The sequence below is a fragment of the Aythya ferina genome (genome assembly GCF_964211825.1).
Source record: "Aythya ferina genome assembly, chromosome: 4".
Lineage (NCBI taxonomy): Eukaryota > Metazoa > Chordata > Aves > Anseriformes > Anatidae > Aythya > Aythya ferina.
Window position 1 is genome coordinate 60,933,519 of NC_140300.1, and position 17,948 is coordinate 60,951,466.

The 17,948-nt window shown below is 44.7% G+C and overlaps 2 protein-coding genes across 7 annotated transcripts in view; one reads left to right on the top strand and one right to left on the bottom strand.

Annotated features, from left to right (window-relative positions):
* Nucleotides 1-11,169, top strand: HGSNAT (heparan-alpha-glucosaminide N-acetyltransferase). Its single transcript, XM_084516611.1, has 17 exons — nt 1-276; nt 356-489; nt 903-1,024; nt 1,932-2,001; nt 2,558-2,627; nt 3,722-3,828; nt 4,279-4,355; nt 4,964-4,994; nt 5,896-6,056; nt 6,572-6,687; nt 7,378-7,499; nt 7,786-7,912; nt 8,058-8,144; nt 8,589-8,666; nt 8,800-8,870; nt 9,000-9,112; nt 10,118-11,169. Exons 1-17 carry the CDS (start codon nt 31-33, stop codon nt 10,297-10,299), a joined length of 1,914 nt encoding a protein of 637 aa, XP_084372737.1. The 5' UTR covers nt 1-30; the 3' UTR covers nt 10,300-11,169.
* The window catches only part of INTS10 (integrator complex subunit 10), a 23,466-nt gene continuing 14,059 nt past the window's right edge, over nt 8,542-17,948 (bottom strand). For 2 of the 6 annotated variants that reach the window (XR_014692192.1, XR_014692193.1), the window contains exons 16-18: nt 17,586-17,679; nt 11,332-11,671; nt 8,542-9,224 (exon numbers count right to left, since the gene is read on the bottom strand). Coding sequence is in view for 4 of the 6 variants with exons in the window: in XM_084516606.1 (XP_084372732.1) it covers nt 11,515-11,671; nt 13,589-13,666; nt 17,586-17,679 (329 nt within the window). In the remaining 2 variants the exon portion in view is untranslated. Of the gene's footprint in view, nt 9,225-11,291; nt 11,672-13,588; nt 13,667-17,585; nt 17,680-17,948 lie in introns of those variants that run through there. The other 4 variants (XM_084516606.1, XM_084516605.1, XM_084516608.1 and 1 more) reach the window with 2 other exon arrangements.

The following is a 17,948-nucleotide window of genomic DNA, read 5'->3' on the forward strand; positions in this document are numbered from 1 at the left end:
CGGAGCGGAGCGGCGCAGGGCGGCCACAAAATGGCGGCGGCGCTGGCTGCGGCCGTGGCGGCGGCGCTGGGCGCGCTGCTGCTGGCACCGGGCGGCACCGAGCCGCCTGGGGATGGCCCCGCAGCCGCCTCCGCCTCCTCCTTCTCCTCACCCTGGGGGGCTGCGGAGCGGTGGAGGCCTCCGGGGGTCAGGATGGATCAAGCCCTGCTGCTGGTCCGCAACGAGCTGCCCGAGCAGGGCCTCCGCCTGCTCGCCCGCTGCGGTGCCTGCCACAGGGTGAGGGGGCACGGCTGGGTGCTGCCCGCCATGCAGCCTGCCCGCCGCTTCGCCTCCTCACCCTTTCCTTCCTCCGCAGTGCGCCTACCAGCTCCTGGCCGTCCTCCCGCCGAGAGGAGACGGGGGCCCGGGCAAAGCGGTGGTGGTGGTGGACACGCAGCACCCGCTCAGCCTGCTGCTCAGCGGCTCCCTGGCCGGCAGCGAGCTCTGCAAGTATGTGCGCAGCCCCCCGGGAACGCCGCCGGCCAGCCTCTGGGTCGTCGTGGGGCTTGGTTTGCTGCTGGGGTTTTTGTGCCTCCAGCAGTGCGGCTCCTTCGCCTCTTTCGTGGCTGTGGAGACCTGGAGTTTGGCCATCCCGCAGCCACTCTGCCAGCCGGTCACCGTGCTGTAACGGGTCTAGGCACAAGCAGGATCCAGAGCTCTGTGTGTGGGGCCAGCCTATGCCAAAGCCTGGTTCTGCTCGCAAAGGGACTGGTGGTTCAGGATGATGGGCGATGCCACAGGGGGAAGCGCATGTGTTGGGCTAGGGGAGGGTGATGCTTGGCTTACAGCCCCCCATGTACCACTATGGCACCCGCACGTAGTGGTAATAGCCAAGCAGCTTTCGTTTCTTTTATCCGTTGCAGGATTCAGTATCATTTTGGAGAATTTGGCAATTACTCCCTGGTGATAAAGACCCTAAGCACAAGCACCAAAACAGTTTCTTGTGATGTAGTCATCAACGAAGGCCCCATCAACAGTTACCTCCGTATGTAACGTTCTGCTTTCCCCTTTCATTCTAGAACCTGCATGTCTCCCAGCAAAACCTGCTTCGTAAAAATGCATTACTGAAGATGTGTCTTGGGCCTGCTCCTCTCCTCTCTCTGCATCTTGCCTCCTTATGTTTTATATCCCAGCCTCAAGGCCAGCATCAGGCCTGTTTGCACAAGGCACTGCATGACCACAACCTTTTTGGAGCAGGGATTAGCCCAGAAAAATTGGGGGGTATTTGTCCAGAGGGAGATGTTTTCATTGTTAGTTCCTCTTTCCCTGCATGCTTTTGAACATACACAGGATCCTGGTTCTTCTTCCCTCTGTCCTGTTTGTCTCACAAAACGGGAAATAAGCCGTACAGTGTTTGGATTTCTGCTTCTTGTTGTGCTTTTAATTTTAAACCTCATGTCTTGCTTTTTCGTTCATCATTTTTTTTCCACATCTGTTTTGAACTCTTGCCTTTGTCTCTTTCCATCATTGTCCTTTGCATTAGGTTATACTTCTGTCCAGTTCTCAAACTGGAAAGAAAAACCCTCTGTGCTTGCAAACTCAGTTTATTACCTTCTCCTGTCCTCTTCACGTTGAGGCTGTTTCTAAATTCCTAGTTTCTTCGTTAAAACTTATGGCACATCAACTCTTTCCTCACCACTGCCTTGTGGTGCAGTGTGGATTCATTTAGCCTTTTTTATGCCAAAATTTGCAGTCACTAATCACTAGCCTCTTTCTGTTTTGTTTTTCTCTCTCTGGGTCTTAGGCTGGGGATATGTATTGTGTGGAGAAAGTGGCGTGATGGGGGTGGATTGGGCTGGTTGTCGCATTTATGTCACACTTGGCCAAATCCTGGCTGCTGAGTGGTGGTGGTGTACAAGACACAGAGTTGTGTTCTTCTCTCTTTCGTGTAGCTATTCTCTTTGCTTTCCTGGTCTATATGGGAATCCTTGCTATCCTGATCACCGGGCGCCTTGTTATGAAGTAAGTGAACAGCACTGTAACACCTCCTTGCGTGTGAAATGGGGCCACCAATTTAAAAGCAGGCATCCTAGCATGGTAGCATTTTGAAGTCCTTGCCTGCAGATCAGGTATCTTGCAGCCATGCTACCTCGTGTGTAGAGCAGTTGCTGGAGAGCAGCTGACATTTGCCGTAAGCTGATGCACACCCTGCCTCACCCTCTGTGACTTGTTCCTGGGCATAGCCCTGAATCAGCAGTACAAGGCCATGGCACCTAAGCGTCATAACAGATGCAGCTGTTGGTCCTGTGTACTGGGTGACGTGAGTTGTCCCTGCCTGTGAACAACCTGAGAATAAAGGTCCCAAACCTGAGCTTGTGGCAGTGTCGTCAGGTAACTGGATTTAACTGGGGTCACAGGTACTGGCTGCACATCAGTGTTACATATGTGAGCTGGGAAAGCAGGAATAAAGGCTGTCCCAGCTTTTGATTTGCACTGCTAAACAGTTGAAATGAAGATGAAATTGACTGTAAAGTGCCTTTTGTTTTGTTTTGTCTTTTAAACTGTTACTAATTTTCAGAATTGATCCAGTCAGAAACTGGGTTTACAAGAAACTGAACCCTAGGGAAACTGATCGTCTGATTAATTCTGTGAGTGACCAAATTTACATTCTGTAGCATTTCTGCCTCAGAGTAACGCATGCTATCTGGGCATCTGGGGACTCATTTATTAAGAGTCATTCTCCCTGCATGTGTGTTCCCTTTGGCAAATCTTATACTGGTACCAGACAGGCAATTTTATTTCAACAGAGTGCTGAGCAGGGTTTCCAGACAAGCTTCATGGATTTCTAACAGAGCTCTTGCAAGTCTTGAACATCCAGCTTTATGCCCTCTTTAGTCCCCTTGAAGGAAATGTGTCAGTGAAAACATTGTCCCCATCTGATACAAGCAATACAAGGGCAGGGAGGAAATACCAACTTTTGTGTTTGCTTGCAGCACAACAGGAATTTTGGTAGGAGCTACACCTAAGATTTCTCTGGCTGCCCTAGAGCTGGCATTTTTGTGGGCCCTGTTTTGTACTAAAATGTAGATGGATTGTTGCTGTCTGGGCTTCGCATCTAGGAGGTCCAAACCTGCCTGGAGTCAAAAGAGCTGGGAGCAGAGCTCTGCAGCAATTCTTGTTGTTTACCTCTGATTATCTGTGTTACAGCAGTGTCTGCTTCTTTGTGCTGTCATTGGAGCTGATCAGAGTGGTTTAGGGAACTGGACTGGAAAGCAGCCAGTCCTGCTTTTAAAAGGATTAATTTTCTGCTGGTTTAGCTCTCTAAACTTGTCTCTGAAGTGTCGGACAAGTGCCGATGCAGTGGGATGGGACTGATCCTGTTGATGAGAGTCAGCAGCTGGATCTGCTTAGCTGTGCTGTAAAGCAGCACTCACAGTGCCGGCAAGTCTGTGGCTGATTTGGACTGGACCCAGCTCTCATGAGTCTCAAACACAGGCTCTTTTCAGTGGATTATTATTTCCACCCTGGTCAAAGGTGGAGTGTGGAGCATCTGCATTTTTCTGTCAAATACATGTATTGCAACACAGGGGAGCCACGAGGAGGTTAGAAATAGCAGAGAGGGGAGTAAAAAGAAGAGGAGGATGGGGACAACAAAGACAAAGGCAGTATGCAGAAGCTTGCATTTGCTGACCCCTGTTCCATAGGCAGCTGCTGACTTCATGTGTCTGGTTCGTTCCTGTAGGAGCTGGGATCCCCAAACACAACGGACTCCGTTAGCAGTGATCCTGCCCCGCGTTTGTGGAGCGCAACCTCTCGCCAGCGCCTGCGTTCCCTGGACACGTTCCGAGGGTGAGCATAAGATTTACCCTAAAGCAGCTCTTCCAAGGGGAACTAGATTTTTCCAATGATGGATTGACAGCGTATGGAAATACACAGCAGAGCAACAGACAGATCAAGCACATCTGTTTTACTCAAAAGAGAATCAAGGTTTTAATTCTTGGGCTTTCTGAAACACTTTGCCTTTGATCTAGTTTGAGGAAACATTAAAGTTGTGGTTCAGGGTGGAAGAGAACAACATACTTTGTGTGAAAGCACTGTGTGAAGGAGCTAACTTCGGTTCACCACCACCCATGACTGAAATGCTGCTTCCTGCTCAGCAAAGCTGGAAGCCTTGTACATAATCTTGCTTTAAAAATAAAATAAACCAGATATCACAGTTAGAAATGTTTTAATGGGGTAAGCATTAGCTGTGTGTTCATACATGTATTTAATCAACATGATACTTTGTTGTCTTTTTAGGCTCTCTCTTATAATTATGGTGTTTGTGAACTATGGAGGAGGAAAATACTGGTTCTTCAAACATGAGAGTTGGAATGGTAAAGTACAACGGAGGCAGTTAACTCGTGTTTTAGCTATAGCAATATCTAGATACGGTTACCTGCTGCAATGTGCTGTTGCTTAATTGAAGACTAGGATGCTCTGCCAAGTTGCATGAACGCAGTATCTGGATCATCAGGGAGAAGCGATACACACAGTGATGGGATAATATCAAATCACAATCTGTTTGTAACCTTTTAATTTTTGACAGTTTCATATCTTTACCTTTTATTTTTAAGAACTACGGTCATTAAACAGTCTGGTACTGTGGCCAAGCCCACGGTGCTTGATGCTCTACACATACCATGCTGTGCTTGGCAAGCTGATGGGAAGGGGTCAGGCAGTGTGTTGCCCTAGTGGAGAATAGCAGGGATCCCATCCCCAAAACCTTTCCTGAGACACAGTTCTGACCGTACTTCTGGAGAACAGTAAAAGCATTGAAGCAAGATAATTAGCTCTTTGTAAGTTTTGCTTATAAAGTGTTTAGATACTGGGGTGTGAAAAAACTGCAAGCAGCCAGCCATTCCTCTGGAAACTCGACAATAATGCTGTTAAAATTTAGGGAAGGTTTGAGGTAAATAATGTGTTCCTTCTTATTTCTTTGTAGGATTAACAGTGGCAGATCTGGTTTTTCCATGGTAGGTCTTCCTGAAGAATAGTATGTCAAGTGATGTTAAGGGTTGTAAAGGGAACATTGCATGCGCCTTGCCTCCATGTGGAAATGGACTTGGAGGAGGGAATTTGCATTTAGCAGCTGATGGGAACTAGCCCCTCCTGATGACAGCAGAGTCTTTATGAACCAGTAGAAGAGCCTTTGGCTGCCCCACATTCTCCTTTCTTTCCCTGTGCAGTGGCAGTGGGAAGCCTGGGGTTGTGCTGCCAGTGGAAGTGCAGTATTGCCTTGGAGCCCGCTGCCACGCTGCTGTGTTGAAAGCTGTTAATTTGGCAACATTCAAAGCTTGGACTGATGATGAATGTGGATAATAAGTGTATCCGGAGATAAAACAGTCAAGGGAATTTTGGATTAAGCTAATCTCTCTATAACCAGATAATAATTCCACTGGGGAGCAATTATCCCATCTGCCCCTAGCATGCTTCTCTAAAATACGCAGTGGTTGTGGTTATTCTTGGAGATGGGAGCTGGACTGGGGCTGTGTGCCTAAGCTAGAGAGGAGGAGCAGGTCAGTTCTAAATTCAAATCATAATTTTGCAGCTTGTGCTTTACTCCTCTGAAGATGCTGATTTGATTTTAGGTCATGTAATATTTTGGTGGTGTATACATTGCTGCAGAAAGGCCATTGCTTTCCTGAACTTTTTTTGTCCCAGCTGGGCAGTGAAGGAGATGGAAAGGCCCCTTTGTGCAAGCTCTGTTGTCTAGAAATTCCTCGCAATCAGAAGAGATGGATTTGTCCAGTTTCACTCGGGGCACACAGATGTCTGTTGGGCCAACGTGGGCTACTCCGTTAGAGAGTGTTAGCGTTTGCTGCTGTATGTGTGAGATATTTCCCTGCTCCATTTCCCACCGGCTCTCTTCTCCAGGTTTGTGTTCATTATGGGCACGTCGATATCGCTGTCACTGAGCTCCATGCTGAGGTGGGGAAGTTCCAAGCGGAAAGTGCTCGGGAAAATCCTCTGGAGGAGCTTTCTGCTGATCCTGCTGGGAGTCATAGTTGTGAATCCCAATTACTGCCTTGGGCCACGTAAGTGCAACTTACTCTCTTCCCATTTTCCACAACTGTAGGGCCAGGCTGATGAGAAAACACAGCCTTGCTGTACTGACCATCAGAACAAGGACAGTTCAGTGATGTCCTGTAGAGTGCTGTTCAGTTCTGCATTGCTGATTTTTCCCATCAGGTTTTACTGTCAGAAGTATCTGGTCAGCTAACACAGGCCAGTTTGCTTCTCTGTTATGCTTTTAAAAATGTTAAGTTAAAATAGGGTTCGTAAAAATCATCTCATCCTGTAAGAGACTGACACCATTTTCTCAGAATCTCAGATCTCTTGATCCCTGTGCTGGGCAGTTTGTCATCTTAGTGTTGACTTTCCCAGGGTTATATTTTACAGAAAATGGGGTGGCAGAGTGGAGGTGTTCCACCTACCTGTGGGCACCGTGGCTCTCAGCTCTGCCTGGGGAAGGGTAACTTAGTTTTAAGGATACAAATATTTACGTTAGAGCCTGTGTCTGCCCCTCTTTCACATTGCATGTGTTTTCCAGTGTCCTGGGAAAATCTGCGCATCCCTGGGGTGCTGCAGCGGCTGGGTCTGACGTACCTGGTGGTTGCTGCTCTCGAACTCCTGTTTACAAGAGCTGGGGCTGACAGTGGGACCTTGGTGAGTCACAGGGGGAGGTGACAAATGATACTGGATCCAAAGTGTTTGGGAGCTTTTTCTCTCGTTCAGGTACAAAGAACACATGAGAAACAGAAAACGTAACATCTCTGATGCATTGCATGGCATGGCTTGGTGAAAACCTCAGGGAGTGTGCACCCTTCAGTGTCCCACTCTGCATTTTATCGCATCTAATTTTGCTTTATTTGAGGATTTCACTGATCCATTCTGATGGTGCTTAGAAGCAGGCACTCCCAGGCATTCTTGATGACTTTCCATTGCCAAGGGACCTGAGGGACAGGCATCTCTTTGCTGAGTCCCATGGCCTGTGTTTTGTCCAGTTAATTTTGGCAGTGGTTTTTCACAGCAGGGGAAAGTAATACTGCTTTTTGGCTTTTCTGGAGTCTGTTTTCCCAAAAGGCTTTTGTTCTGCTCATGAATCAAAATTCCTTTCGACGTTTTCCAAGCTGAAAAACATTGTGGGCTTTTGTTTTGGTTTGTTCCCCCCCCCAAATAACTAAGTGTCTGGAAATCATTTATGAAAATGAAAGTTCCGTTGGCAGAATCCAGCTCTGCAACAACAACAGCTCCCTCTTGTATCTGGGGAGCTGCCTGTCAGGAAGTACAGGATGTCCCTAAAGGCATCTTTCTTATTTGCCAGTTAATGTTCCCCCTTCCCTTCGTCTCATGCAGGAGATGTCATGTCCTGCTCTGCAGGATATTCTACCCTACTGGCCCCAGTGGATTTTCATTCTGATGTTAGAAGTGATTTGGCTCTGCCTGACCTTTTTGTTACCTGTGCCAGGCTGTCCCAGGTAAGACTCAGACTACTTTCTCTGGGGCATCAGATTGTTTTCCTCCTGCCAGCTAGAAAATATATTTTTTTAGTAAAGAAAGGACAAAGAGAAAAGCTTTTAGGGCAGCAGGCTCAAGGGAAGCGTTTATCATATTAAAAAGCTTTCTTTACTTTGGTACTAAAGTACGTGTGTACCTCTGGCCAGGGAAAACATCTAGCATTTACTGGGCTGGGCTGGTGGTCAGCTGCAATTCAGGTAGAGAGTGCCAACACTTAGTGCCATAACCTCTTTGTTCCTTTCCCAGGGGCTATCTTGGTCCTGGGGGCATTGGAGATTTTGGAAACTATCCTAACTGCACTGGAGGAGCAGCTGGTTACATTGATCGGCTGATTCTTGGAGAAAACCATATATATCAGCATCCCTCTTCTAGTGTAAGTAGCTTTGGGTTTGCAGGCCACCACCAAGTGCAGCTGTCAGGAGAGGCTTGGAAAGACAAGCATGGTGTGGAGGGGGGTGGCAAAGAAAGGAGACGGGTTGCTTGGGTGTGCTCTAGTAAGTAACTGTTCTCTCTTCAAGGTGCTCTACCAAACAACAATGCCATATGATCCTGAAGGGATCCTGGGGACCATAAACACCGTTCTTATGGCGTTTCTGGGACTGCAGGTACCTCTTTTCTTTCTGGCTGTGTCTTGTAAAGATTTGAAGGAATCTTGAAAGTGGGGAGGCAATGTGGTTTATTTATGGGTGAGACTGGCTCTAACAAAACCTTTTTCAGAGCAGTGCTCTCAGGCCAATTTAGCCCGAGGTGAGAGCTACCCTGTATTAACCTAACAAAGCTGCTCATCCCATTCTTCCCTATTGTAGGGAACATAGCAGGGAAGGGAGATAAGGTGCACCTCTGCTTGGTGGGTTGGAGTTAGGTCTTTCCCCCATTTGTGTAGATTCTTTGCAGAGTTTCCATTCTGAGCTTTTCAGACCCTTGGCTGTTGTAAACCCTACTGGTGTTCCTTGCCTTAGCCCAGGTAGCTAGTGGCAGATACACATGGCTCTCAACATGTAGTTACGTTTACAGGACTTAATTCATTTTTTGTATTCTGTTAATATTAGGCAGGAAAAATTATCTTGTCCTACAGAGACCAGCACAAACAGATTCTGAGTCGGTTCTTGATATGGAGCATAGTAATGGTAAGTCAGATATTTCACTTAGCACAGTCTAAGTATCACTGGATAGCTCTCTAATAGACATATTTTTATTCAACACAAACTTTCTGAAATATGTTGCAGCTGTTATATAAACTTCAGCAACTTTCTATTCTAGGGAATTATTTCTGCTATCTTGACAAAATGTTCTAAAGAAGAAGGATTTATTCCCATAAACAAGAACTTATGGTAAGCAAAGAGCTTTTAGTATGACTTTGTTAAAGTGTTATTTTACCTAGGAGAAGGTTTTTCCTTTCTTACATTGCGAACTGTAAGCATCACATAAATCTCTAACCTTTCTACTCAAAATGCGTGTAGGTCAACATCATATGTGACAACAATGAGCTGCTTTGCCTTCATCCTCTTATTACTGATATATTACCTTGTGGATGTCAAGAGACTGTGGTCAGGTGCTCCGTTTTTCTACCCAGGTCAGTAAAATCACAGCAGGAAACATATTTCTTCCTCTTCTTTCTGAACTATCCTGTTACGTTTTGTGCACTTCCTTTGTCTTAAAGGAGTTGGGATTTTGAATGAGGTACCCTGAAGGAGGCCAAAATTATTAAGTTGAGACAAATTTTTGCATAGAATTGGAGACCGGGCAAGAAATTTGAGAGATGAACTGCCAGTGTTTAAACAAGGGCTGGAAGCTGCTCTTGCCAAATGACTATTCTAAGTTTGGTCTCGAGTTCAGGTCCCAGGGAACAGCTGCCCAGCACCAAGAAAAATACCACAGCTGGCTCAGTTGGTTTGGACAGGACTGCTGAGACTTAGCTAACCTAGTGGGAAAGTCAGAGGCCTGTCAGCAGAGCAATACCACTTCTGAAGATCTGGAAGACGAAATCCCCTGGGCAGCCACGTAGGTCCTGTCTCTGCGTTTTTAGATAAGCTGGTCTCCCAAAGCATCCCATTGTGGCTTTGACCACACTGGGCTCGTGACAAACATGTGAGGATAGAATGTGAACCCACAGCAGAGGGAACCTTTCTGCAGCTTCGGTATCTGGACAGGAAAATGAGTAGGGTGATGGCACAGTATCATGTCTCCTACCAGAAAACCCAGAGCCCTGAAGGGCAGTCAGCATTTGTTTGTAAAGGCAATAGATCTCACCAAATAGTTTGTCACTCAACCACGCTGAAGACAAAAACTGATTATTCTTGTCAATAAAATTGCAGGAGCACTAATCCGGTTATATTTTCAATTTAGGATATAGGTTATCTATGTTCCTTTTCACTACCCTTTTGGAGGGGTGAACCCCTCAGGCTGTGTTTGAAAGCAAACACAAATGCATAGCACCCTCGGGGCAAGGAGCAGAGTTGTTGTGAGCTGTCGTTGTCTCAGTGCCACTGTTTCATAAGCCTGGCATGCCTCTGCCTGCTTATTCTGAAGCAAGCTCGTACCTGCTCTTCCAGATGGCGTGACCTGTGCTTATTTTCAGGAATGAACTCCATCCTGGTCTACATTGGACACGAAGTGTTTGAAGACTACTTCCCTTTTAAGTGGAGGATGCGAGACAGTCAATCCCACGCGGAACACCTGACTCAAAACCTCATTGCAACAACTCTTTGGGTCATAATATCGTACGTACTTTACAGGAAAAGGATATTCTGGAAAATCTGATGGAGGTGGTCAGGGTGAAGTCAGCCTAGATGCTGACAGGGCAAGCCTGAAGCGTTGCCACTTCTGCTGGGCTATATTACTAAGAAGGGATCAGAGTTCAAGTTTACATTTCCATGGACATTGTGATCAGGACTTTTATGTGACTTAAAGGACCACATTTTAGTATTTAGCTAAAACTTACTAATCTGCGGCGGTTGTTCTATTTCTGTTTACTGTATTTTGTAAATATTTTACTGATCTCCCTCTTTTGTACAGAGAAATTGAATATATTGCAGTAGATGGGTATTTAAAGAAAGCCTGCTGGCACTCATGAAAGGAACTGGAAGGGATCTGGGTGGTGACTGCAAGGGATTATCAGAAGGGACTGTAGTAATAGTCATTACCAAAAGTAATGGCACCCACAGTGAACAGTGTGCTGTGAGCATTCCTTTGTGCCATCATTTGGTCTGGGATCAAAAGCCAAAGCCTGCTGCCAGAGATCTCTTGTAATGGGTTATTAATTGGCATGCTGCTGCTGCTACAGGTTTAGCAGTCCACCTATGCCTGTGCTGGGCCTTTGTGTTACATATCTAGCATGAATGAGGTCTGAGTTTCACATGCTACACTCTTGAGAGTACAGAAAGACCACTTCCTATGCTCTTTATATAATCACTTTGTTAATATCGAAGTTCGCTTGGATAAAAACTCTATAAAGGGATTTGTGGGAGGGTTCTGTATCTAAAAGCCAGCAATATAGAGAGAATTTGGCCAGAAAGTAAGAGGTAACAGACCGGTTAAATTCAATGTAAGATAACAACAGATCTTGGAAACTCAGGAAATTCATTTATGCTGTGTTTTCCAAACTAGTGCCAATAAAAAGCCTGAAATAAATACCTTAGCTTCTCTGTGTGTGTATAAAGGAGAAAAGAATTAAGACACATACCTTAGTGTAATGCTCTGGAAAAAAAACAACAACACAATAGCACCACCAAAACAAATAAAACATTACAGAAGACTTTCTAAACAAAGTTTTACTTATAAAGTTTGACTTACCCCCATGAAAAAATGAAGCTGTGAACAAACACCAAGCACTGTGTGTATCACAGAACCTGTAACTCACAGGGAAGCTTATTTATGACTTCACATGTGTGATTTTCCACTGCCCTGCTGCCATTAATACAATGGTCTCTACTTTCCCTCTGTCCATAAAAGACACTGCATCGCGATCCAGTCCATTTAAGAAAGAGTCTGAAGCAGCAGTATCTTCTCGTTAATGCAGAACCTGTGCAAGACCACCATGAGATTTTCCCCACAGCGCGAGACCTGGCGCTCCATGGCCAGGCGGAAATCTTCTTTCACTCCTTTAGTTATACCTCGGGTAACTGTGTGATGCCTTAAGCCACGAAGGAAAGAGAGAGACAAAATCAAATGAGGGTTATTTGGTGCACAACAGAAATCTAAAAAGTGCTACATGTCACTAACTATTTATCTGCTGTCCACAACTGAGTTTATATAAGAAGAGCTGAAGTGTGTGTGCTATGTTATTTTTAAAAAATTGAGTATTTAGTAGTTTACAAGTCTTTTAAAAGATAAAAATTCTATGAATGTCTTTTGGTTATAGTGGCTGTCAGGGAGGGAAAAGGGGAGAGCTGCAGTTCTGCCTAACAGGAAAACCTGCTCTGTTCTCCCTGAGTGGGGAAGGGAATTTTATTTTTTTTCCCCTCTACCCTTACATCCCAGGCCCCTTCCTCCCTGTAACAGTTCTACAAATGGTTGGGGTTGAAAGGAAAAAAAAATAAAAAATAAAGGCTGAACCTGCTTTCTCTAAAGCAAGGGGAGATATGGCTGCCACCATAAAGAGCAGAGAGCATCTTGTACCAGAGTGCAGGAAGGAGCTACACAATCCTATGGGCAGTGATCGCTCTGAGTAACAAGAGGCACAGTGAACACTCAGCAGGCCAACACAAAGCACAAAATCAAGCCAGGCTGTGAATGTGCATCAGTAGAAGCCAGCTCCTACAGTGACACGAGACGCCAGGCAGAGTGCGTTTATTCTGAGCAGAAGTGCAGGACTTGTTTGCAAGCAGAACAAAGGTCCTGCTACTGAGCAAGCTAAAGCAGTGCTGGCTGGTGAAACTCAGGACATTCCCTGTTAAAGGCCTTTCTTATTAATGGTTCTTTGTCCTCATGATGGCCTGCAGCTCTCGACAGCTGAAGTTTTGTCTGTAAAACAACGTTCTGCAGTGCCAAAGCACTAAGCTTTACTGGCACTGGTCCAGTACTCAATACATCAAGACCAAGACTTCGTAACATCTACCTGCAAGCCATACCTGGGATGGGAGGCAAATGGTATGAAATAAAAGCCTTAGCACTACTGAAGGGGCAGCATATGTTAAACGAGAGAGAAAAAGTATAAATCTTAACTCTGAGAGAAGGCCCAAGTCAGGGATGAGAAACAAAGAGCTGGACCAAGCCCAGCACACACAGTGGAAGAAAAAGAGGAAATAAAGGTTGAAGGCATCTGTGCCAATCCAGAGATGCTGGAAACGAAGAAGGGCAAAGTCTAAGAATTGCCCTCATCAAAAATACCACCCTGCCTTTATTTAAATCAGCAGTTCCAGCATTTGAGAGGAAAGTTCTCAAAGTGGAATTCTGATCCCAGTCACTCCCCTTCTGCCTGAACAGCAGAGACCTCTGCGACACGTGGAAAAGGCAAAGAGGCTACTGAAGAGACTAGAGCTAGGGTGGGCAAAGTAAAATTGCACTAGAAATACTCCAGCGTACTCAGAATTTCTGGGATAAGCCATTTTCCATCTTCACTGCCTTAAACCTTGCTGGCAGATGAGCACTAGGATCAGCAGCACTCACTAACAGCTGGGCAACAGAAAATGTTTCAGAACAACTTAAATGAAGAAAAGTAACAACAAATGGATCCAGTAACTAATATCTTGGAAAAAAAAAAAAAGGGTTATAAGCTTGTAACTAACATCTTTAAAGAAAGGGTTATTATGCATTTGGTACTATATGACTGAACCTCAGCATCACTTGGGGGGAGATTTCTACATTTTGGTTTAAGTTCAACAGTGATTATTAAAATTGAAAGGACACGGATACTGGCAATTTATGGGAAAAATAAAAAGAAATGTTATAATAGAACAACATGGTTTGCCAGGCAATGTAGGCACAAATGGAAAAAAGAAAAAAAAAAAAAAAAAGGTACATATTGAGTAACAAATTGCTGAAAACCATGGGCAGTAAAACATGTTGACAAAACACAGCACACCATGAGCGGGGTTTTTCCACTTGGTACCTGTCGGCAGTCTGTATGCTGGGCTGTAGCACAGGTATGAATTCCTGTTGCAGTAACCCCATGGGAGGGCTAGAAGTCCTTTAAAAAACAGCAAATAGCAGCATTCAAACACCCACACGCCAACTCACCCTCCGGTGCAAAACAACTCCAGGGAAAAAAAAAAAGGGGGGAGGAGCAAGAACGCTGTGACCGCCGGGCAGCCGCAGGGGCATGGGCCCCAAACAGCATCGCACACGCACACATCCCCAGATTCACCCCGAGGCTGCTCTGCAAGCGTGGTCTGAACACACCCTTGTAATTTTGGGATGGTTACACGGGGATACAGGGCAGCGGTAGGTGCAGAGAGCACTTCACTGTTGCGTTACGAGGCCAACCAGGAGAGGTTTCACCAGCAGCGCAGGGCAGACGCCGTGGCCTCCCCGAGCGCGTCAGCCAGCAGGGAGAGCCCAGCAATAAGGGATTTGCTGCTGAGCTCAAGCCACGTGCATGCACAGCAGGTATCAGCCACAGAGAGTGCACCACAGTGTTTGTTACAGGTTGCATAAGTCTCTTTTTGCTAGCCCACGAACGGCCTTGTTCACTTTTTCAAGTTACAGCCGCACACAAGAGGCTGCTGGAGGATCTCACGGTGCCAGAGCAGAAAAGCCTGCTTGGAGCAACCTCCCACTGCCAAGAGGGATGTCTGAGGTAACATTTGCAACCAGGGCTGCAGGGGCCAGCCACCAAGAAGTGTCTCAGCTGAAAAGTGTTTGTCTTCTTTGTGAAGTAAGCTCCCCATCTCTGTGTGCTACCTATAGCACGGGATAACAGCCTCACGTCTCCAGCCTAGAGCAAATCCAGTGCCCACAACAGGAGGAATGAGAAATCTGGGATACACAGAACAGGTCTAGTTTCTTAACCCAAGTTTCTCAAAACATAACCTCAGTGTTACTTAGGTACCCAAATGCTGTGTAACTCGCTCCCATGGATGCTAAGGAGGAGCTGAGAAGCAAGCTTGCACTTACGTACCTCTAATACTGAGTTAGGTGCCTACCTTCAGATTTACAGGTGGGCATTTTGATTAGTATCTGTGATTTTTTAATGAATATGGATGGAGAGCTATGCAAAAAAAAAAAAAAAAAAACAACCTCAGAGAAGGGACATTTTAGTAGCACAGAAATGGCCTACAGTACAGATAAAATAACCTAAAGTAAAATATTCACAGGAATTGTTCAATCATATGAGATACTTTTTCAAGAGCTCTCGGCATGACTGAGTCCAATATTTGCAAAAAATGGACATGGGAAACAGAAAATGAAAAGGAGCAGCAACATGGTGTTGGTCCCAGGTGGCAGATGTTTGCAAAAGGAATTCTGCACAACTGAGTGTTCATTACCATCTGCAAGATCGACCAGCAGTGGTAAACAAACCCAAGTGCACAATCAGAATAAAAATTACATTTTTAAGGTGATTTGTCTCGCTTCAAACCAACTGAGATTTTCTTCCTCTATACCCAAGGAAAGATGAGATAGGAATGTAAGTAGAGGCAGAAAATTCATCAGCTTTCACATCAAGTTTATGCAGCATTTGGGAGACTAAGATTAGTCTAGCTACACTAAAATTATCAAAAATAGGAGCATGATTTCAATCAATCATTTCTTGCGTACTGTTCTTTTCGCCTTTAATCTCACTAGCTAATGCTGCCACCACTACCAAGTGTAATCAGTGAAACCATGAAACATGGCTTGTCTAGAAGGGAGTTTAAAGGCAAAAAGTAGCTGAATTCAGAGCTCATTGGACACTTTCTGACAGTGCAAACGAGCTGGCTATATCACCAGATAAAACCAAAACTGTGGAGCTTCATATTCTCACTGCAGATACCAGCAAAGGGAAACCTCACAAGCTGCATATATATTTTGCAGGACCCAGCTATAAGTCAAGGCTTCCAAGATCTAACTTCAGCTTTTTAAAACCACATTGCAGTTTGCTGTCCTAGGTTCAGAAAAAGGAGTGTTGCTCCCTATGAAGTATAAGGTACTGAGAAAAAGTCTTGGTAGAAGAATGTGCAATTCACTCAGGGAAAAAACTTCCTACAAGTATATCATGATACAAAAACCTGTCCTTATAAACAAAGATACAATACCTGTAACATATTTCCTGTTAATTATGACACAGGACTGCTATACACATTTATTCTGAAGAAAGACCAGGCAAAGGAGTGTTTTGCTTTGTCTTTGGGCTGCGTGGCAAAATCACAGGAGTTTTTCTGTCCGTAACTGAACAGGATCCGAGCTGCCTCTGCTGATTATTGGGAAGACGATGCAGCAGCTCCAACAACCAGAACTGTTGATAGTTTTGAAAGGCAAAAGCCAGCCTGCAAACCATTTGAAGGCAGCTCTGTAACGTCCCAGGAAACAGGACGGCGCTGATGCACTTTACCTAAAACCCCAGCTGGGGGAGGCAGTGAGCTGCTGAGGTTGACACTTCCTTGACACGATCTCTGTGCCCTAAAAAAATATCTAAAAAATATTTGGGGTACCAGGGGAGCAGACATCACCTACTATTAGTGAACTGTGCCCTGGACACCGTCTCCCATCAGCTCTCTGATGAGGTGCCTCCTCTCCTACAGATCTCAGCCACATAAAAGACATTGTACTCTCTTCCAGCTGGACAGGGTATTTGGCCATTTCGATGTAATAAGCACAAAGAAATCTTCTGACCTCTCTTCTCCAAGCACTTCCATGACTCAGGAAACACAACAAGTCAACAGGAGGTTAAAAAGAGACTGCTGTCTTGCTAGACACACTGCTCGCCACCCACCTTCTGACTGCTGAGGTCAGAACGCTAAGCAAATGGAAGTAAAAGCAGTGATGCAGTGAAATAGCACTGAACTGTTACAACTAATTAGAGAGAGAAGTTAAAAAGTTACGAGGTGTGGTCTGCTGCACTAAATGCTCTTGCTGATGCAGACTAAACATCATACGTAGTGCATCGTACCCTCAGTTTTGTTTCCGTGCAGCTGGTTACAAGCAGCGAGACACAGCAAGGGTAAGAGTTTGAAAATCAAAAGCTGCAATCAAGAGCTCTGTCACATAATTAAACATTTGAATTTTGTTTTCTTTTCTTTAAAGAGACGTAGTTCCTGATTTTTGTGTCGGTTACCTAGAACTTTAGAAAATCTACTTACTCGTCCAATATTTGGATGCTTATCCAGTATAAGGCTCCCACTTTTGAAAACTTTAGCCCACTTCTAGTTAGAAGATGAATGGCCAGACTACACTGACCCTAACTGGAATTCTGACAAATTTTCCCAGTCTCCCTCATGTAAACCAAAGTACTACAAGGCCTAATAAACAACCAGGATATTCCAAAATGTTCTGCCTCTAAACCCTGCAGCAGATACTTGTTCAGTCTTGACTCAAAACTAAGAACACCTAGGAAGTTAATCAGTATTATTAATTTTCTTCAGCATCTTGTAATAAGCTGAGCAGAATAAGCTGCTCAGCACAGAGCAAGAGATGACCTGCTAGTTCAGACAGAAAGGTTAGAGTTTTCCTGAAGAGTAATTTAATCTAAGTTTTTCATCATTCAGTGGTCTTTCATAACTCTGCTTGCAACAAATAGTGCTTTCTGGTTGGCACAACTGTTCAGCAAAATTATTAACAAAAGCTTGCATTTATGCCTTGTTATTTAAAGAATTCCTGTAAAGCACAAGTGTCTGGTTCAAACAGACAACTGGTGATCACCGTGATATGAATCATTCTAAAGCAAACACAACACTTAAAAACAAAGTTCTTTAAAAGTAATTTAAAGTTGAAGAACCCCACAAAACGGTTCACAGGTCACTGGGAGAGTCAGAAAAAGAAATACACCAACTTGTTTGAGCTCCTTACTCAACTCCTTAAATTTAAACTCAAAGACATGACAGAGTTATTATCCTGAAGATTACACGAAAGCAAAGACAACCAGAACATACTTTTTTTTAAAAAAAGAAAACAGTAAACTCTTTTATCCTTACTTGATCAGCATTGCTTGATTTGGCAACAGTTCCAGATGAATTTTCCCTCCTTCCTGTGTTCTTAAATAAGCAAATTCCTCCAACATATCAATATCTGAGGAAAACGTTAAAGATTTGAGTAGGGAAAAAAAAAGAGAACATTCTTCCCTTTCCAGCACATCTGAAGCCACAGTACTGAAAGGACAGTCAAAATTAACTGCTACTGAAACATCTCATTCTTAAAAGTGACAAGATCATAGCATGTATCCCTAACACTCCAGAAATTAATGGGAAATGACCTTTTGAAGTGCAAAATACACATCAGGTAAATTGTTTTCATATGTACAGTCATACAGGGGTAAAGAAAGCTCATGTAATTAAGAC